A 19674-nucleotide genomic window follows, 5' to 3' on the forward strand; every position below is an offset into this window, starting at 1 on the left:
AGAGCAAATATGAGTATTCTATTTTGTCAATAAAAATGACTTTTGATAAATTACATTTTTCAAGCTTTCTTCCTACTCCTGCAGTGGTTATTCCAGCTGCTGTGGATTTAGGTAGTTCTGTAAGGCTCAATCTACATTTGTGCTCCAGTCATTACTGTGTAATAGATGACTGCCTCTGTTAAAGCAGTGAGATACATAGGCACAAGGGAACAGAGAAAATAAAAAGTCATTCAGCAAGTGGTACTGAAAAAGTGTTTACCTAAACTGGGAGGCACCTTGCCATATTCTCCTTTGCTTTTTGAAAAACGACAGTGTCTTCAGACTGAGACTTTATGAAAGGCTCATCTCACATGGCATGTTAAGTATCCTTTTAAAATGGCTGTTACTTTAGGAATGTGCACACACTTCTATCTGTTGTCTACACTTCTGTAAAAGCAGCTGCCTTTCTGGGGATGCATGCTGAAGTGTAAAAGGTTAATGTTCAAAATTCATAGATCACATACTACAGTGGGGCAGCGAGTTGAGATTTGTTAGTTCAATCTCGTTTTAACAGATTAAACTAACATCTTAACTTTTGTATCTCAAATATGGTCTTTTTTTCAAGAGAAAAGGTATTGTTCTTCTGTCAGGACTAAGCTAATTTATTTGAGCAGAAGGCTGTTGAATTAACAGAAGAATGCTTTAGCAATTGTTGAACTTTTTACCTGTCTGCCCAGTGGCTCAGAACATCATTCCTTTAAGAGGAGCTAAATGAATAGGGTTAATCTGTAGGGAACTTGGTTTCTTTTGAGTTTGGGAAAACTTTGATCTTTTCTCTTCACCAAATGTGATGTATAGTCTGAAGTTTCTTTCCCCGCTGCCCAGTTCCTCTTGTTGCAGACCAATTGGCCACCATGGAGCCTTAAAGTTCTTCAATTAAAGGGATGTGGGACTTTTTTTTTTTACTTTTTTTTTAAACTTTTTTAAAATTTTATTTTAAGAGGAAGACTTGTAACAGTTAGTGAACACCAGAGGGAAAAGGGAGAACAGCCTTTTAAACAGCTTTTCCCCTGCATTGTTAGCCAGACTGCAGGCAGCAAGGCATGGCTTGGAGCATTATAGAAAAGGGCTATGAATGCCCTACAGGTGGTCTGCTCACATAATCTCCCCAATTTAAAACATTTTCCTTTACAGGACAATTGCATTACAAAACTCCCTTCTCTTTTGCTCCTAATTGAACCAAGGAACAACTACAAGATTTTCTTTAAAACGCATGTGTCTTAAAAAAAAAACCCTAAATCTAGTAACTACACTCTGTTTTCTAGAATAGAGTCACTCAGAATACCAGAAGTAAAAGCTGCATTAGACATGATTCCATATATTTTTATGCCTTGTGCTTATATTCTGCCAAATTAGCAATCATTTAAAAGCAATTGGTTAGGTTGTATGCTAGTAGTGAAAAGATAGCCCCGGGTCCCTTATTAACCTGTCAATCATGATAGGAGATGGGCAGCTACTCTGCTAATGACACAGATAGCCGTCATGATTTGTGGGAAAAACCTCATTCCATTGAGCACTGACTTGATTATTGGTATCCCTTTGAAAGATCCCCTAACTTAATAGACTCCTCCACTTCTACAAAGTTACCAGGATCATGAAAAGGAGGAGTTTAAAATGCCAGTCTTTAACTCCTTGGAGGGGAAAATAATTTTAGCTTCTCAAATGCAAAAGATGTTCCACTTGTATGCATGCTGCCTATCTATGCAGCATTTGACCAGGATCAGAATGTCGATATACCTGTGAGTTGAAAAGGTCCTACTATTCTCCTGTATCACTGGAAGCATTTTTTAACAGTTGTTGAAACATTTAAACCAAGGTGGCAATTTGCCCTGCTGTTAGTGGGTCTAACGCAGAGGTCTTCCTCCTGCTGGAAGCCTCATGTATCAAAGCATAAGCACATCTTCAGGTAAAACTCTGTGTTCCTTCCCCTGCTAGCAGGTTCTAGCAAGTGAGATTGGAGAAACAGCCACAACTATTCTGTGAGGATTTGTTTAGGTAGGTCTCTGCAGACTGCTGGTGCAGGTTGCTAGTACTGAGATAAAAACATTTCTACTAACAGGTAGGAAGTGGCCCTGTGGATTAACATACCCTGGAATGAGCTAAGGGGTGCTGCAGGTAGACTCAGTCAGGAAGCCTCACATTGAGTTAGGTTAACAAGGTGTCTGCTTTGGATGTGAGTAATAACACAAAGGTTAAATAAATGAGAAAAAGTTCAAATTGCTAGAAACAAGAGCCTGGGGAAACAGTGCTAAAGAAGTTAATTTACAAGTGCAGATTACTTTGAATTAAAATTTGTGTCTTAAGAAGAAAAAAAACCATCAGAAAAACCAACAATAAGCCATTTAGGTATACCAGAAATAAAAATATACAACTACACAGAACTTCACATTAGTATGATACCCCTTATCAGACTTTAAAGATAAGTTTGCTATAAAGAGCCAAAAAATATCAGTGAGGTGGTAGGAATTGTGTGTTATCTCTCAAGGTCTGATGATGAACTGCCTTTGTCCTAAATTTGTCCAAGAGCTGCTAAAATAGTCCCAGCAGACCCATGGCCCAAACCCTTGCTGGCAGAGCAGGAGTGCCCTTGGCATCCCTGCTAGCAAGGCCTTGCCCCTGTGCAAGGGCAGCACCCACACACCTAGCAGCTCTAGAGAGCTAAGGGAGAGCTTCACAGAGCTTCATTAGCACTGATGTAGCTCCGTAGTACAGTTTGCATAGCAACATTTGGAGAGTTGGATAGATGGGCAACTAAGAGCCTCTTGCAGCTCACACAAAGGTCTAACTGCTCTGTTGAGGAGGGAGAAACAAGGTCTGGGGCTTTTTCTTCTCCCATAAGTAACATATCTTTAGGGATCATTTTCTTTCCAGGACCCCTCTCTGCTTTACATGTTCCTGCTTCAATAGGAAATCCTGTGGATTAGTCTTCTCCTGCTGTAATGACTGAATAATCCTGACAGCCTCCAAAGGAGCTGTCCCAGCTGCCAGTGGGCGTTTTAAAAAAGGCAGAGCAGCACAGGTGTGCTGTAAAGCCTCAGGAGGGGCACCACACCTCCTCTAAACCCTGCTGCTGGGGCCCTGGGAGATACCTGGAAGTGCTGTGCAAAATTTTCCCTGTGCAGGGGAAGCCTCCCTGTAACTTTGGTAATTAATCATGGAAGGGAAAGGACTTCAAGCAGGGAGGAATTGGGAAATTCTTGTATATTGAAATACTATGAACATGGTCAGACTTTCTGAGAAGGTTGTGAAGGCTGAAACTGGCACACAAGAAGGTTGTCGGTTTGGGGTTTTTTTTTTCCTTCTTTCTTATAGAATATTTTAAAATCAAAGTATAAGGGTGCTCACCTATTAAAGAGTTCTTCAGATGTCCTGAAAAGAATCCCAGGTGGAGCAAGAAAGCTGAAGGCAGGGGCACCTCTGTGTGCATGCCACCCACATTGTGCTTCACCCCAGGTTCAGAGCCCAGGCCCTTTCCAGATTCAGTTGGGCAAACATCTTGCTAGGCACCTGAAGGTACCTTGTAGGAAAAATCAACAACAGTTTTTCCGAAGAGGAATCCCATGTTGGGAGTCAAAGCCTAAAGAATGCCCACATTTAAAAAGGAATCAGAGAAAGGAACAACTAGAGTCCTTGGGAGAATCCTAGAGCTACTTTAAAATATAAAAACTTCAATACAAGACCACTGTTTGATCCCAGTGACTGTGCTCAACATGCTTCTTTCACAAGCATACACCTGGCCAGTAAGTTAACTGTAATCAATAAAAATAAGGAATTTCATATGGGGTTGACAAGCCACCTAATACAGGGGGGAAATGAATTGGTGATAATGAGCATTGAAAAATTACAAAAGATACTCCTAGAGTGAAAGCGCACCTACAATAGAGATTATGTTGGAGAAAAGCTCAGTGGAGGCCAGTCTAACCAGCTTGTAGAATCACAACCAGTTTCCAAAGTGCCTGTTACAACCTGCCTGTGGCATGCCCTGCTCCTGCACCCCATTTCCAGAGCCACACAGCCTGTGCTTTTCTAGGCACACACTTCTTCCACTCCCACTCTCCATGTCCAACCAAGCTTCTGTCCCAACAGGGAAGGAAGTGAGGAACAATTTCTCTCCATTGCCCATTCTGGCCATCTTCCCTCTCTTTTTGCCTTGCATGTGTCAACTAGATGGTATGGAAACAATAGCATACCTCTTCCTCAAATTAAAAAGGCTGGTTAGCAAAGGTCACCTTAAAAGCAACAGGATGTGCCTAATAAGAATAAAGAAAGTAATTTACAAATGATGGTCCAAGAAAGAAATATCAAGCAAGGCAGACTCCCCACATGTGGTCATGATGATTTCTAGGCAGCCTTTAAGAGAACTCAATTAGAAATGTTCATACAGCTTTATTTACTTAAGCTTTTATAAATGCCCATCATTACTGTAATCAGGAATATGAATTTCACTAGTTCAGCAGAAAGGATTGCACATCATGGAAATAACTAGTGTCTGGTATTAAAATATGGAGCTGTAATCTGAGGTGACTAAGGTAGTCAAATCACTTCAGAAACTAGCACCTAAGGTCAAATGCTGAACCAAGGGTTCTGAAGGCTGAGATAATACTTTTTCATTCCTACAAGTCTCTTATCTATGATCTCAAACCACTTCACATTCACTAGTGAATTAACAGTCAAATTACTTCCTGGGAGACAAAAATTGCGATAGTAATACCCAGGCTAACAAAACTTAACTGCAAGTCTAGGGGAAGAATACGGATTTCTTGACTCTTCTGTTTTCAGTATCACTCCATTTCACACCCTCAAACCTATGCCCTCCCCACCAGTTTCCCCTCAGCGCTGCCCCACACGGCCGTGGTCCCATACAGCCGTAGTGGATGCAGCTTCTCAGGAACAGCACCGAATCCCTCACCAATTTTCAGTAAAGCTGACACCCTCGCATACCAATCCTGCGATTGCCTTCACAACTTGTAAAATACCTTGGTCCTTACATGGGGCTTGGGTGAGAGATGCGATCCTCCTCACCAAGAAGACAAGGAAAGACCTGAAGGAGTCAGGTGAAAAGAGACAGAGCAGTGCAGGATCACCACGTTAGACTTGCCAAGCCAAACCTGGGCTACGTGTGCTGAAGGGATGATGTAAAATCGGCTTTTAGAAGACTAGATAAAAATTACTCATTCTTCGCGTTCTCTAAGGCAGACAGGTATGGAAAAGAGGGCTTACAGCATTTTTGAAGTTGCATCGGGCAAGAAATCCCGGCAAACGGAGGAACTGCCGGAGGAATCGGTGTGCTGCAGAAGGCCCGGCGGGCAGCGGCTGGAGCGGGACCCGGCAGGGGCCCTCCGCTCTGCTCGCCATCCAGCAGTGCCCCCAACTGGCAGAAGCTAGGTACTTCATGCCGGGGTCCTTGCCCTGCTCTCTGCCCTCGGTAGCGACTTGCTGAGCTCTGCGCTGCCGCTGCTGCGCGGCGGAGGCCGTGGCGGGGGCGATGCCCTTTCCCCGGCGGCTGCCGCCGCAAGCACTGACTTGGCACACACCTCCTGCGGCCACCCTCCGGGTAGAGCCGAATGGCACTTCAACCAGTGGGGAAAAATACAGAAGTAGGATGTCCTTTCTTAAAACATATATTTAGTCAGAAAGATGTGGGCGAGTTATTATTCATACTCAGTAGATTACCCAGGAGAAAGCTGGACTGTCTCTCTTGGATGCTACCTGATTTAACTGATTGCAGAAAAAAAAAATCATAGCTCTTCTTTTCCAATCGTTTTTGCTTTATATGTGACTTCTTAGATGCTTTCATGTATGTTTTAAATGCCTTACCTAGATGTTCTTTACTCCAAGCATTTGTCATTGCTAAATTACACCTAACATTTTTCACCAAGAATCATTAGCCTCAATTATTCTTTCTCTGATTTTTTCCCCCCCCACAAAATAAACCTAGAAGTAGATTGCCCCATTTTAACATCTTCTGAAATTAGAAGGAGTAATTTTCATGCTGTGAACTGATTTGATTCAAAATGCCTGTTAGATGGGATACCCTCATCATTTCTCTGTGCTTAAAATCAAAAGAATCCCTTTCAATGTAAAGCAGAAAAATGTAGCAATCTGCCTTATGAAACTTAGCAACTGACTTTGGCTTTCTGTCCAAATAGAGGGTGGGAATAAAATTAAATCTGACTTTTTAGAAGGGAATGTTTCTCATCCAGCTACAGAACCTGCAGCTTTGGGGCACTGCTGCCATCTGGAGCTACAGCCTCCCAGCACTTTGCAGAGGGCAGACCAGCCCCTCAGCAGGCAGCTGCTCTACTTTCTTTTCCAGAACCTGCTGGGCAGAAAACACATTTTCTGTTGAGATTTAAGCTGAAGATACTTTTTTTTTTTAAAACTCTAGGGAAGCGGCATTTGGCCTTTAACAATTTGGAAAACAGCAATTTTCCAAAGTATGGAGCAAGGCATTGGGAATAGCTAGATCAGGAAACCACGGAGACCCACAAGGAGCTTCATTGCTGCCATCCTCTAGCTCATTAGCGTACAAGAATTGTGTGTGTTGTTTTTAGCAGCTAAAGAGTTATTTATGGCTTCTATGTTCTCAAGCCAAAGTGAGTGAGAGGTGCAACCAGGGCAAACGCATCAGAGCAATGCAAATCACTGACAAGGCATCATGAATGCAAGCTGAGCAGAATTTAAATACAATCCATGAATGAGAGGAAAGATTTGCATGAGGGAAAGAATCATTAGAATCTGATTTAACAAGCAGTATAAAAAATGAGCCTTTGCAGCTTCAAATGAAGCAAAGCACATTCACATTATACATTCTTAATGGGAAAAAAAAAGAAAGAAAGGGGGGGAAAGGGAAAAAAACAACAAAACAACAAAATCACAAAACCCCTAATTTATTAGTAGAGCTTGGAATAGAAATGGTTTTCACAGAATACTTTTAGATCCTGATTCAGAAACTTGGGCTTGATTGCTTTCTTGAATAGAAGTCCATCATAAGCATGTAGGGTGGTAAGGACTATTTAAGTGCATGCCAAAGTCCTATTGATCTCACTGAGATTTTATGAGGTGCTTAAAGTAAGGGTAGATGTCTTCCTGAACAAGAGTGCTTTTCTGAGTTAAGGTTTAACTCATGAATTTACACAATGCTTTCAAACAGAATTCCTTCTGGGAAAACAGGATAGATAAGGACAATACAAAATGTAAATTTTAATTTTTTTTATGTCTCTAAAGAAGGTAACAGAAAACTATGCTGGGGAGAATTATTCGGGGTAGATTTTTCTTTAAGGTCCAAGAGCCAACAGTGAAAAAAAAAAATCTGTGAAAGTTGAGAGTGAATACTGTTCATAGAGCAGCTTTTATAGACCCTCCATCCCAACTAAATTATGTAAGATTCTGAGTATAAGGTATTCTATAGCTAATACCAGTCTCTTGGAAGAAATGAGGTATGCTGGTTTACATGAAGTTACATTATATTCTACCTTTAAGAAAAGTAAGAGAATTGCTTTTAAGAAACTCCTGCTATTTTTTTTCTCCAGTCATTTGTCACATGGACAGAATAACCTTATTTAACATCTCCTAAAATGCAGTGTGTCTACCTGTAAATATCTTAAGGTGACAAATTGTGATGTGCTATGTTTTCTGACAAGAGATTCTGTTTCTCTGTCAACAAGTGGACAATCTTGTGGTTTCTATTGAAGCATCAGTCTAGCTGTGTATTTACATCTCTTAGCATACTCTTGCGGAACTGCAGCACTTCTTTTTAAGCATTTCTCTCAAGTAAGTCATTAGCAACAAAACACATGAGAATGAAAAGATTTCATTTTGCAGCTGTGGGGCCATATTGACTGTACTTGTGAAAGTTAAGAAATCAATGTCAATTTCTCCTTCTGCATTTTAGAAGATTTCAGAGTGTTGCAGTAGTGACTTGCAAGAGGTCTTTTTGAAATCTATGACAGGTATGAGCAGTGTGGGTTTTGGTTTTCCTGCTCTTTTCCTAAATAATTCTACTGTGAAATGTTTGACATCCTATGATAGTCCAGGTCAATAGCAATATTATACTCCTGACTTTGCTTTCTCTGTCTCTTTTGCTGACCAAAGCCTGTATCACATTTGATGAAATAGAACATCCTCTACAGTAGTACTTCTCCAAGCTGTGATCATTGTTTGAATCATAGAATCAGTCAGGGTTGGAAGGGACCACAAGGATCATCCCCTTGTGGCAGGGACACCTCACACTACATCAGGCTGGCCAGAGCCTCATCCAGCCTGGCCTTAAACACCTCCAGGGATGGGGCCTCAACCGCCTCCCTGGACAACCCATTCCAGGCTCTCACCACTCTCATGGTGAAGAACTTCTTCCTCACATCCAGCCTAAATCTCCCCACTTCCAGCTTTATTCCATTCCCCCTAGTCCTATCACTACCTGATATCCTACAAAGTCCCTCCCCAGCTTTCTTGTAGCCTCCTTCAGATACCGGAAAGCCACAATAAGGTCTCCTCGGAGCCTTCTCTTCTCCAGACTGAACAGCCCCAACTCTTTCAGTCTCTCCTCACAGGAGATGTTTTAAATCATCATTTTTCCTTCCCCCACCCCAGCAAGTGTCATGCTTATTTTCACAGGCAAGCTACCCCATAACCCCCTGTGGCAGTCAATACAGTGTTAGTAACGGAGTCTGTGGGTCCTGACAGGTGAGTCGGTTCCCTCTGAAGTAAACTCATGGTCTTAATTCAGCTGCCCTGACACAGGCTCCAGGTAGTCCTGGAGGCTCTTATCCAGTTTCTATCTGCCTCTCTGAATGTTCATGGGTCTCATGTAATATCTCAGTTACCCTCTGCCATCTCTGAGGATACTTGTGGGCAATTGATGTCACTCAGATCTGGATTTAACCAGATATCTTTGGAGAGTAGTGGGATTTTGGACACCTACCTCACAGCTATGCCCCAAAATGTGGGTGACCTGATCTTGAGATGAACCTTGCTGAGAGAGTCTGGTGTTGTGTTTGGCATTAGCCACACCGTTGCAAGATTTTGGTACTCTTTTGGTGGTGGATTCCTTAATTGCTGCTTCCTGGAGATTTTCGACTTTTTGCTGAGCTCTATCATTGTACAAGTTAGTACAATTTGTAGTTTGGGTTCTTCAGCAGAGAGGTTGTTTCTTAATGACTGGCCTGCCTGCCTTAAAAGCACTCTGCACATGGTCTGCTAAGGCTTTTGGAAGAGTTATTCTTGATGAGGCCTTTTAGGGGTATAATCATAATTCATTCAGTACAACAATAATTTCTTGAAAAGGTATCACCTTTTGTCAGTCCCTTTGTCTGTAATGGTATCTATGTGCTTTCTTCTACCTCTTGGCAGTACATTAAATTTTCTGTTCCTTATTTTAAACATTTGTTTTGCTGCTACTTCATATCCTGGCAACATTTGAGGGAAGGTGTTTTAGCCTTTGGTTATCTTCCTTTCTTTATTTTTCCTCATTTATCCATACTTTAGGATGGCTTTAAAGTACATAACCACGTATCCTTAAACCATGCAAGTTCCATCAGCTCCTCTAGAGAGCAGCAAATATGTTCAAATGAAACAGTAATGCGATTCAACCTCACGTTCCCTGAGGCAGAGTATTAACTAAGCTGGCTAAGTACTAATAAAGAGCAAAGAACCACGAGGATTGGAGGATTGGAGAACTACTCGAGTCTGGCATTTTCAGACATTGTCTGAACCCTGGCACTTCGTGGGGATGCAGCACCCTACTCTCTTTAAAAGCCCTGCTTGAGCCTGACCCCAACTCACCAACATCATACAGCTGAGGAGAGAAGGCAGGCAATGGGAATGCACCCAGGTCCAGGAACTAGGCTGGGATGTCCACCAGATCTGTGGGCTGATACCATTTGAAGGATTTTTGCAGAGAGGAAACGTCAGAATGTTGTTCTAAGGGGCTGGTAATATTTCTGTTCAGAAGTCATGAAGTATGTTTCTCAGGCAGTTCACTTAGTGCGATGGTCTAGCTGATTGCTTAGGACTGGGTGACTGGTTGGACTGGATGATCTTGGAGGTCTCTTCCAACCTGGTTGATTTGGAGAAATTATTTCCTATTTATCTGCACATTTCAGAGTCTATTGCTATAGACTCTGAAAATTGAGCTGGATTGCTTCTACACTGACATAATTCTGTGTTTCACATCACTCCAGGCCATGAAGTGGGTAATTGTTATTACCTCTATCTGTCTATCTTACCAAAAACTCTGCATTTAGATAATTCCTTAATTTAGGGTCATCTTTTGAATTTCATAGGGGTTTGTGTTCCATGGGATCAGTTCTGAGTGACTGGTGGGAGACAAGAGTGAGGCTCTGTAACGCAAATTCTGTTGTTTTTTTTCCAGCCATTCAAAGATCAGGATCCTTTATAGACTATGCACCATGATTTATGTGAAAGTCTCTCCTGGACCTTTATAATCAGGTACCTATTAATGTATCACATTTGTTAAACTGCATTATAAACATTCCATGTTTATATTTCAGAGAAATGCTTTAGAAAGAGGCTTGCTGAAGCAGAAAAAAAAAAAAAAAGTTGGATTTGTTAGACAATGTATCTAAGAGTTGTCCATAAGCCTACTTTTGTATACCTCCACTAGGCCTTCAGGGATAGCACACAGAGCTTTAGGAAAAAGCAGATACCAGAAAGAAGGAGCTGACTGCATTGCACTCTGACTTCCAGAGAAATGAGCAGGAGTGGGTGTCTGAGTGGGTGTTTAATTTGTCAGGACAAGAAGGGCATTGCTTAACAAGCCTACTGGGACTCTAAAAACATCTTATTCTCGTTTCTTTAAAACAAATAAATAAGGTAAGCCTATCTTCAGCATGAGGAAAAGGCAAGAAATCACAGAGGAAAATGCAAAAATACATCCTGCTAGGTTAAAATCTGCTGTTTCCTTCCACTACTGTTATTTCTTTGTCAAAAGTAATGCATTCAGTGAAAGAAAATCCCCAAACGTGTTGTCTACAGTCTTACAGGCAAAATAAGTGTTACACACATAGCAAAACCAGAAGTGAAAAGGCTTGCTTCTGATTCCTGACCCCAAATCCTCCAGCTTTATCAAGGACACCATATATAAACTTCAGTTTCTTAAAAAAAAAGAAATGCTCAGAACCTGCTGTCATTTTCACTCAGTAACTTGTTCATCAGCGAAAGCTTTTGAAAGCTAATCCACTATTCAACCGAAAGCAATAGCTACAGAACCTGAATTAGAAACAGCTCTCTGTATCCTGGCATTTCCATGCTGTGAGTGGCAGAGGATCACAAAAGACTCCTGGAAGTTAGCACTGTATGTGTACTCCCATCATTGAATTATAGCTATAGAGACGGCCTGGGACATCCTGGCTGTCAGACCCAAATGGTCAGAAGGTAAAGTGGGAGAAGGCAAAAGCTGGTGAAGTAGACTGTGACTGTAACCAGCTACGTGGATGCTGGACAAATATAAAGATACAATTCATACTTTCTGATCAGATTTCTTTCTTCTTTAATTGATCTGATGTTTCAGAACTGGCATTGCTGTGCACCACAGGCCAAGAGTTCATGCTATGACTTTGAACAGAGCCCATCTAATTTGGAGAACATTTTAGCAACTCAATTACCATGTAAGAGCATTACATTGTCAATCTACTTCTCTGTCAGTTGAACATCAGTCTATTAAAAGCAGTACAAAAGACAGAAGTTAAAGAGCAGCCTTTTCAACTATTCTCCTTCCCTATTTTTGGAAATGCATGTCTTTTTTGTCCTCAAATACTACAAGCAGTAATCATTTATTTGTTCTCCATTGTAATAATGATATTAAAATAATGTGCAATTAAAACAGTCTTTAAAGATCCCGTCTAGAAAGATAATCACTGCAATAATATGTCACACCAGGGCAGATAATTTTAATAACTTGAAAGAATACACTGAGGATCTCTCTACATTGTTAACTTCAGATTTAATACTTACTTATTCTGCTCTGAACTGAGAGTTTCATGGAGAACAATTGCTGCTAATGGGAAATGATACATTCCCTAGACACTTGTCTACAGCATGTTTCACAAGACAAGAGAGAATCACAGCTTCCTGTTATACTGATGAGAGTAAATCAAAGTGACCCAACCTAGAGTGTGAGGAAAAGAGGACAAAGTGATTATAACCAGTTGAAACTTGAGGTTCAGCTTTTATTCTGTGTTATAAAAACATGTTTCAAACTAAACCAAAACAAAATACCTTGATTTTTTGTTTGTTTGTTTGTTTAGAAATTATTCTTTTTTTTTTTTCCTTTAAATCTAAATTTAGGACTAAAAAGTTGTTTGGGTTTTTTTTTTTTTCCTTTAAATCATGCTGATACTGCAGAAACTCCCAGTGATACTTTTGCTGCCTGGAAAATGTAAATTCCATGCCTCTGACAGCCTACTAGATATTTATTTAGCAAGAGAAGTGCTAAGATGCAGTCTGAAAACAATATTTTTTTAGACATTTTATAATTTTCCAATAAAAACTGCATTTCCTATGTGAAAATTATTTTATCACAGGTTTCCTGACAAGATCAAACTTATTGCCAGGCAGCTCCAGTCCTTTCTCTATAGTCCTGTGTTCAGTACTGCATGAGACTGCATGAACAATATCTTATGTATTGGTCCATAAACTCACCTCAGAGTGCAAGTGGTGCCTGTGCTGCTGCTCTGGTGGCCTTGTCTGAATGCAAGACAAACCTTCCTGAGGCAGTCTTAGGACTATTCTGTTTTCAGTGCATCTTCTGAAATGCTTTTCTGAAGTCGACGGGTTTAAAGACCACGGGCAAACATAACAAGTTTGTTGTTGTTGTTTTGTAGTTTCGTTGGGGTTTGGTTGGTTGTGGGGTTTTTATTTTTGTTTGTTTAGGTTTTTTGGTCTGAGAGAACTTACAAAACCAATTCACAAATTTAAAAGACTAAATATTTGCTTAAATAAAGCTTGAAAAAGCTTGTTGCTTTCTTACTCCACTTCTACCTCTTCTTTGCCTTACTGTTTCTAGGATATGTAGGCATCTTTACTGCACCTTAGCATTCAGTGATATTGAATATAAGGAGAAATTAGAGGTTCTAATCAGAAATTAGAACCTCTTGGTTCTTTCAAACAGATTTCCTTGCCTATTTTCTCCTCCCCGTTGTGGATGGCCCCTACCAAGGATCACTTCTACTTCACTTGAGCTTTGGAAGCTCAGAATATTTCAAACACATTTCCCTTGGTCTTCCCTTGCTAGTACATCCACCCAGTTTGTAAACCCATGTCTCTGTAATTGATAAATGTGACTCAAATATAGTTGTTAGAAGAGATTTTGGAGACATTTCCTTAGGAGCAGGTTGCTGCTGCCAGAAGCTTCTACTCACTCTCCAGTGAAAAGCCCATGTGAATCTTGCTCTTTTAATATGCAGATTTTATAAACACATTAAGTGTTTACTACATTGACTCTGAATTACAAGTCAAAGGTGCCACAAGTCCCAAAAGCAGCCAGATCTGCAGCTAAGTGATGCAAACCAAAGGCCACATCTCACAAGAAGAAACTGAAAATGAAGTAAGGAAGAAGTTCACTAATTTGACTTCCCATTTCAAATACAAACAGGATCTCTCTGACTTGAAATGAGACTCCTCAGTTATTACAAGCTGTCTAGCTTGAGATACAAAAAAGCAAACTGTCCAGCCACCATGCATTTATTATTCATTCTACCCTATTTATATCTCATGCTGAAGGATGTGTGCGATAAGACTGAATCCACCTTTGATCCTTGAATTCCTTCTCACAGCTGAGAAGAAGCAATGAATTATAAAAGGTTTCACTGGTGCAAGGTTTTGTCATGGTGTGTGTAATCAGCACAGACCTCGTTAAAGAGGATCTGGAGGATGAGAAGTTTAATTATTTTATGTTTTTCTGCCTATTGTAAGTTTAATAATTAATGCTGCTCCTACCTTGGAAACGACAAATCATACAACAAGCACACATGATAAAAGACACAAACACAGCTAATAGAGAGGAAATCCTTTCTTAGAAGACAGCAGTTAAAACCCCCTGTAGTATAGCTCAAGGTCCCAAAGTACTTTGCTGGCAGAAGCAAATTCTGCCTCCCAGCCCAAAGAGCTGTCCATCTATTACCAAACTGTTGTGAGCAAACTGTCTTAAAGACTTCTGCACCCACAGAAAAGGAAGAATGTGAAAGGTGTTATCCCTTGATGTCCTGCACAGAGGAGCCAGCTGTTAAGTCATTAAAGAAACTAGACCAAGACTAGAGCTGTGCCTAGGACTAAACAGTGTTGTAGCTACTCCAGCTCCTAGCAATGTCTACAAAAAACAGCTCTTGCTATCCTCTGAGTAATCTGTTTTATAAGACACTACCTCCAATACCTTTCTCTGAGTGCATGCTCCTCCACATTCATTCCCACTGCAACTATATGCAACCTTCAACCCCCACTGACTTGGAGGTAAAAGAAAACTCAGGTCACGCACCTCTGTGCTTCAGTGCTGGACCATGCTTATGTAAATGCAACAGAATTAGCACTCAAGAAAAGCACAAAGCCTGACAGCAATAAAATCTCCTGTGATTCACTCAGTTTAGACACATTTTCAATTTAGAAGTCTGTCAGACAAAGAGGGTGAGCACTTTGATATAGACATTGCCACTACATCCTTCTTTCAGGGCAGAAACCATTTTCCCTAAGCCCAAGTCTGAGCTAATCACACTGTGGGAGAAGTAGGTATACCTAGAATAGTGACTCATCTTACCTTCAGAGATGCCTAAAACAGGTCTGGTGACTCATGCTCCCTACTGAAATCAATAGCCCAGTGGGACTGTTTCAGATTGAGTCATGTTACACCTTGTAGACATGTCAGTAGTACATGTCAGTCCCCTGCTCTATCAAGCTGCTGGAGCATTCCCTGACACCCTTTTGGGGCTTACATCTTCTGAGCAATTCCTGAGCACAAGACCATTCCCAACAATTAATCTAGATGCAGCCACCCTGTTTTATTTCTTTAGCTATTTGAGTTGAACAATGCAGAGATGGTCTGACCGTGCCAGCTGACGTCAGGGTTAGGGAAAGGTATTGCCAAAGGTTGGGTTTGGGTTTGCGGGGTTGGTTTTTTTTGTTTGGTTGGTTTGGGTTTGGTTTGTTTGTTTTTGTTGGTTTGGTTTTTTTTTTACACATCAACACTTTACTACAAGATATGTATTTTTATTTTAGTCACTGTCTACTCTTCTTGCTTTGAGTGGGCTTTGAGAATTTAGTATGAGGAGATAAATTAACCTTCTAGCAGGAGACAATGTACAAGTGTGCTTAAAAGTCATGTCTTTCCTAAGCTCATTCTTTTGCAGTAAAACTAGGCTAGGCTAAGCAAATGTTCACACATAGTTCTGGAAAACCAGGTCAATCACATCAGCAACAGTTTACAGCTTTTATAAAGTCACTTACACTCAGAAAAACATAAAGAAGTTACATTTTCCAAATAATAGTTCCCTTAATGCAGTATACTTCAAACTCTCATCCAAGGCTTTTGCTTCCTCACCAGTCGAAGGAGCACAGCATATGAGAGTATCTCTGCAGCATAAGTACAGCCAGTGTCATCCAGATGAAACTACCTGAAACCACCTCAGTGAGGCAATGATTTGTCCTGCCAGGATCATAGGGTAGTGTTTACTCAGGGCTCTATACCCATTCTGACTTTTTTGACCTCAAGCAACTAGTACTGCTATAGTTTGATTGTGCATCAGGGTTTTTCAGTTCAGCTGAAGGATAATAGCCTAAGAGCTTGCTCTGAACTAGAGAGGAAGAAACTCCAAGGTGAGACTTGATCTGAGGTCTCAAAGTCAGGGCAGTATCTTTAATGGAGTCTTGCTGAAATCTGGGTCTCACTTGCCTGCATGTAGTCACCTGGTGGCCACCAGCACACAAGGGTTCCTCAGTGCTATCCTGCTTAACAACATGTTCCCCTGATATACAGAGCTTAGTGCTGTTGCTGTTAAGGTTAGTTCTGGCAGTTTGCTGAGACACCACTTCAGGATGAAGGACAGCCTCTTCTTCCTCTCCAGAGAGAAGTGAGCAGGAGCCATCACTGGTCTGGCTGCTGTTTGGTACTGGACAGTCTTGATTTTGAGGTGAAGAGCTACCATGCTGCACTGGAGGAATATTTAAAATGCACTCATCCTCTACCTGGAGGTTTGCCAGCAGCTTGTTCTTTTGGTTTCTTGCTGTCGTTCTCCGGAGAGCACAGACAAGATCAACCAGGCTAAGCAGAAAGGATAGACTGCTGACCCCCCAGATAAAAATCATCATGATGGATTTCTCAGTGGGCCGAGAAATGTAACAGTCAACTGTGCTGGTGCAAGGGGAATGATAGCAGGAAAAGCGCTCGGGAACAAGAAATCCAAAAAGGAAATATTGCACAGCTGCAAAGGCAGCTTCAAGCAGTGTCCTAAAAAAGAGGTGAAGGGTATATGCTCCAGAAAAATTCAGTACACTTAGGTTGTGTGCACCACAATCTAATCTATTGACCACAGCACTTCTACAGAGCTCTTTCAGGTCTTCTGGGCTTGACAAACCCTCATTCTCTTTGCATCCATGCACTGAACAGTGCATTCTTACAATGTGCATAGCTACCTTGTGCAAAACATAAATGCTGAATGCAGCATAAGGTAGCAGGATAGACACAGTCTGAATGAGCCAGAATCTAAAGTGAGATACAGGAGAGAACAAGTCATAGCAAACGTTGGAGCAGCCTGGTTGCAGGGTGTTGCAGACAAAGCGCTCCTGCTCATCTTGGTAGAGTGGATAGCCTGCTAGCACTACCACTGCCACTCGCAGCAGGAGCATTAACATTAGCCAGACCTTCCCTAGAAGAGAAGAACAGGTAAGAAAAAGAATCAGAGCCCTGAGAAGGAAAGGAAGGCAGACAATGTAGTGATGATCTCTCTACACACCAGACGTTGGAAGAAAGAGCCTCTTGTAATCAGTCTCCCCTCTTAAGCTTGGAAATAGGTTGATGATGTGTGAGCTACAATGGGACACCATCAGAGAAACTTGCTGCTCCTGGCCAAGCAATACAGGGAGGGACTGTTCACAAAAACATGTAGTGATAGGATGAGGGGCAATGGTTTTAAACTAGAGCAGGGTAGACCTAGGTTGCACATTAGGAGGAAGTTCTTTACAATGAGGGTAGCGAAATATTCCAGCGAGTGTTGAAGGCCCCATCCCTGGAGACATTCAAGGCCAAACTTCACAGAATAACAAAATTGTCAGGGCTGGAAGGGACCTCAGAGATCATCCAGTTGCAACCCCCACTGCCATAGGCAAGGACACCTCACACTAGACCAGGTTGCTAAGAGCCACATCCAGCCTGGGAGGAAACTTGCTGGGGTCCTGAGCAACCTAAAATCAAAGATGTTCCTGCTCACTGCAGAGTGGGTTGGAGAAGATGTCCTTTGAGGGTCTCTTCCAACCTGATGCATTCTGTGAGTCTATGATTCTGTGATATTACCTAACCACCAACAAACTGAGGCCTTTCCATTTTGTCTTTGATCACCCCAGCTTTAATGCTGGCTTTGCTGTGTTGTCAGCATCCTGCTTACTCTCCTTTCAGCACAGTGTGAGTCAACAGGCAACACCAGCTGTACAGAATCAGTCACCTTTAGCAAGCAATGTTTCATCCCTAGGTAGCCTTTCTTCCCTGAGAGGACCTCAAAGTGTTTGAAGCACATCAGTTAATTAAGCTCCAAACACCATATCCTATTTCCCTATCAATTTTTCATCAGACCATGTAGAGTCAGGAGCGCTGATTAAGAAAAATCAATGGATCCTTAGGAAGCAGTTTAGTGTGACATACATTGTAGTGGTAACCCCTCCATGCAATACCCTCCCTAGTGACTCAGTCCTGATTAAACATGCTAGAACAAGCCCCTTCACTGACCCCCTTGCAGCTTAGCTGGATACTCCCTGCAATGCACAACACAGACTACAGCAACCCTCCACAGCTGGAGGCAAACTGTCTTTGTAAGGCCCTTGAAAGTTTTTTTCTGGCTCAGACTTTGCTCAAAGTATGAAAAAAAGCAACAGTGTCTTATTTAAGTAAGAGCAGGGGGAAAAAGAAGCATTGAGATGACTGTTAGGTGAGGAAAAAAAAAAACCAGCCATCTGTATTTTGTTTTTTAAATGCACGTGAACTTCATTTGTAAAAACAAAGGATGAAAATCAATGGTAATTAACCACAATAGCAATAAACCACAAACTTCTTCCTGTAAAAGAGAGGTGGTTGTGAGGTTTTTTGTTGTTGTTATTGGTTTTTTACTTTCTTTAAACTTTTAAATTCATCCCTATTCTATTGTATACATTCCATTGTTCACTTTAGACAGCATAAATAAAGTGTTACTTTTGAGTGTTTTAACCACAGTGCCTAACAACAGCTGCTGGAGCTAACTGGAAGCCTAAACACCAACAAGAGCCAGATTTTAAAACCCTGCCAGAATTTTTTTACATAAATTTCAGAAAATATCTATCAGAGAGGGAGTAAAGATCTGTTTAACAAGAAATGGAGTACATTAACCACTCATATCATGCATCTGAATAACAGCTTCTCAGTGCAAGGGTCACAGAGCTATAGCTAGAAATTAGTCAGCTATCAGTAGGACATTTGGGTGACTTCAGGAATGTAAAAGAGCTTTTTTTAAAGCACTTACCTACAATAGTCACATTATAGTTGAGTGTGACAATCATAAGTCCCAGCGAGTCCCAGTGCTCCATCCTTGAGCAAGTTCACAACACTTCCAGCTTCTGGTCTCCTAACAACGTTGGCTTTTCCAGAGGAGATAAGCCCTAGACAGGGAATTAATAATCAAATAATGAATAAATAAAAATAAAGGAATTCTTCACAAGGGTCAAGGAGAAACCCAGCCAATCCAACATATGGATGAGAGATTATTTTGGTGATTTGAACAGGACAGTTTAGTTAGAATGTTGGAACAAATCTTCTTATGGCTTTAAGAGTTTGTCTTGCAAAGGCTCTAGCTTCTCATATCCAGTTGCTCCTACCTCTTGTGTGGATCCTCTGTCCAGGACACTGCAAGCAGACAAACGACGACAGGAGTCCCCTCTGCCATTGTAGACTATTCTTACCCTCCCGGGACATACCAGCCTCCTGGCATTGCTGAGATATTTCAGTGGTGAAAGACAGGGAGAGGAGAGAGAGGAAGAAAAGTACAGACCAGAAAATAACAGATACCCCTCTGTCTCCCCATGAGAACTGCAGATGGATAATAGAAGGAAGGACAAGCATCCCTATGTTTGAAAGGCACTTTCAGCTTAGCTCACTGGAAGCTATTCCAATGCAATTTCCCAAAGCAATTTCATTTCTAAAACACGGCCTCCCTGACAGGACATCATGGCCCTGTCAATCACAGCCACACCATATTTTCTCCTGTGTGCTGAGCCAGCCAGCAGGCTGAGCCTCCCTGCAGGCATGATGAAAAACAGGGGAAGCATAAAAAAAAAAAAATTAACCCCCCCCCCCAAGGGTAGAGGCCGGTTTCTAAGATGCCACAAGTCACTTACTTTTAATTTATATCAGTTCTTTCTGCCTGAACTGCTTGGTACTCTGGATGTCAA

The 19674-nt window shown here is 41.4% G+C and overlaps 1 protein-coding gene across 1 annotated transcript; it reads right to left on the reverse strand.

Moving 5' to 3' along the window:
• Positions 1-15726: 15726 nt before the first annotated feature.
• Positions 15727-18813, reverse strand: GJD4 (gap junction protein delta 4). Its single transcript, XM_054390237.1, has 2 exons — positions 18750-18813; positions 15727-16910 (listed from the first exon to the last, which is right to left on the reverse strand). Exons 1-2 carry the CDS (start codon positions 18811-18813, stop codon positions 15727-15729), a joined length of 1248 nt encoding a protein of 415 aa, XP_054246212.1.
• Positions 18814-19674: the final 861 nt, after the last annotated feature.

The sequence above is a fragment of the Indicator indicator genome, chromosome 20, assembly GCF_027791375.1.
Source record: "Indicator indicator isolate 239-I01 chromosome 20, UM_Iind_1.1, whole genome shotgun sequence".
In the NCBI taxonomy this organism is placed as follows: Eukaryota; Metazoa; Chordata; class Aves; order Piciformes; family Indicatoridae; genus Indicator; species Indicator indicator.

What these genes read in the sequence shown, in the direction of transcription:
- GJD4 (XM_054390237.1), bottom strand. Translation starts at nt 18,813, where the DNA reads ATGGAGCACTGGGACTCGCTGGGACTTATGATTGTCACACTCAACTAT. An exon ending in CTATAATGTGACTATTGTAG is followed by an intron (nt 16,911 to 18,749) that starts GTAAGTGCTTTA and finishes CTTCTCTTCTAG; the next exon opens with GGAAGGTCTGGCTAATGTTA.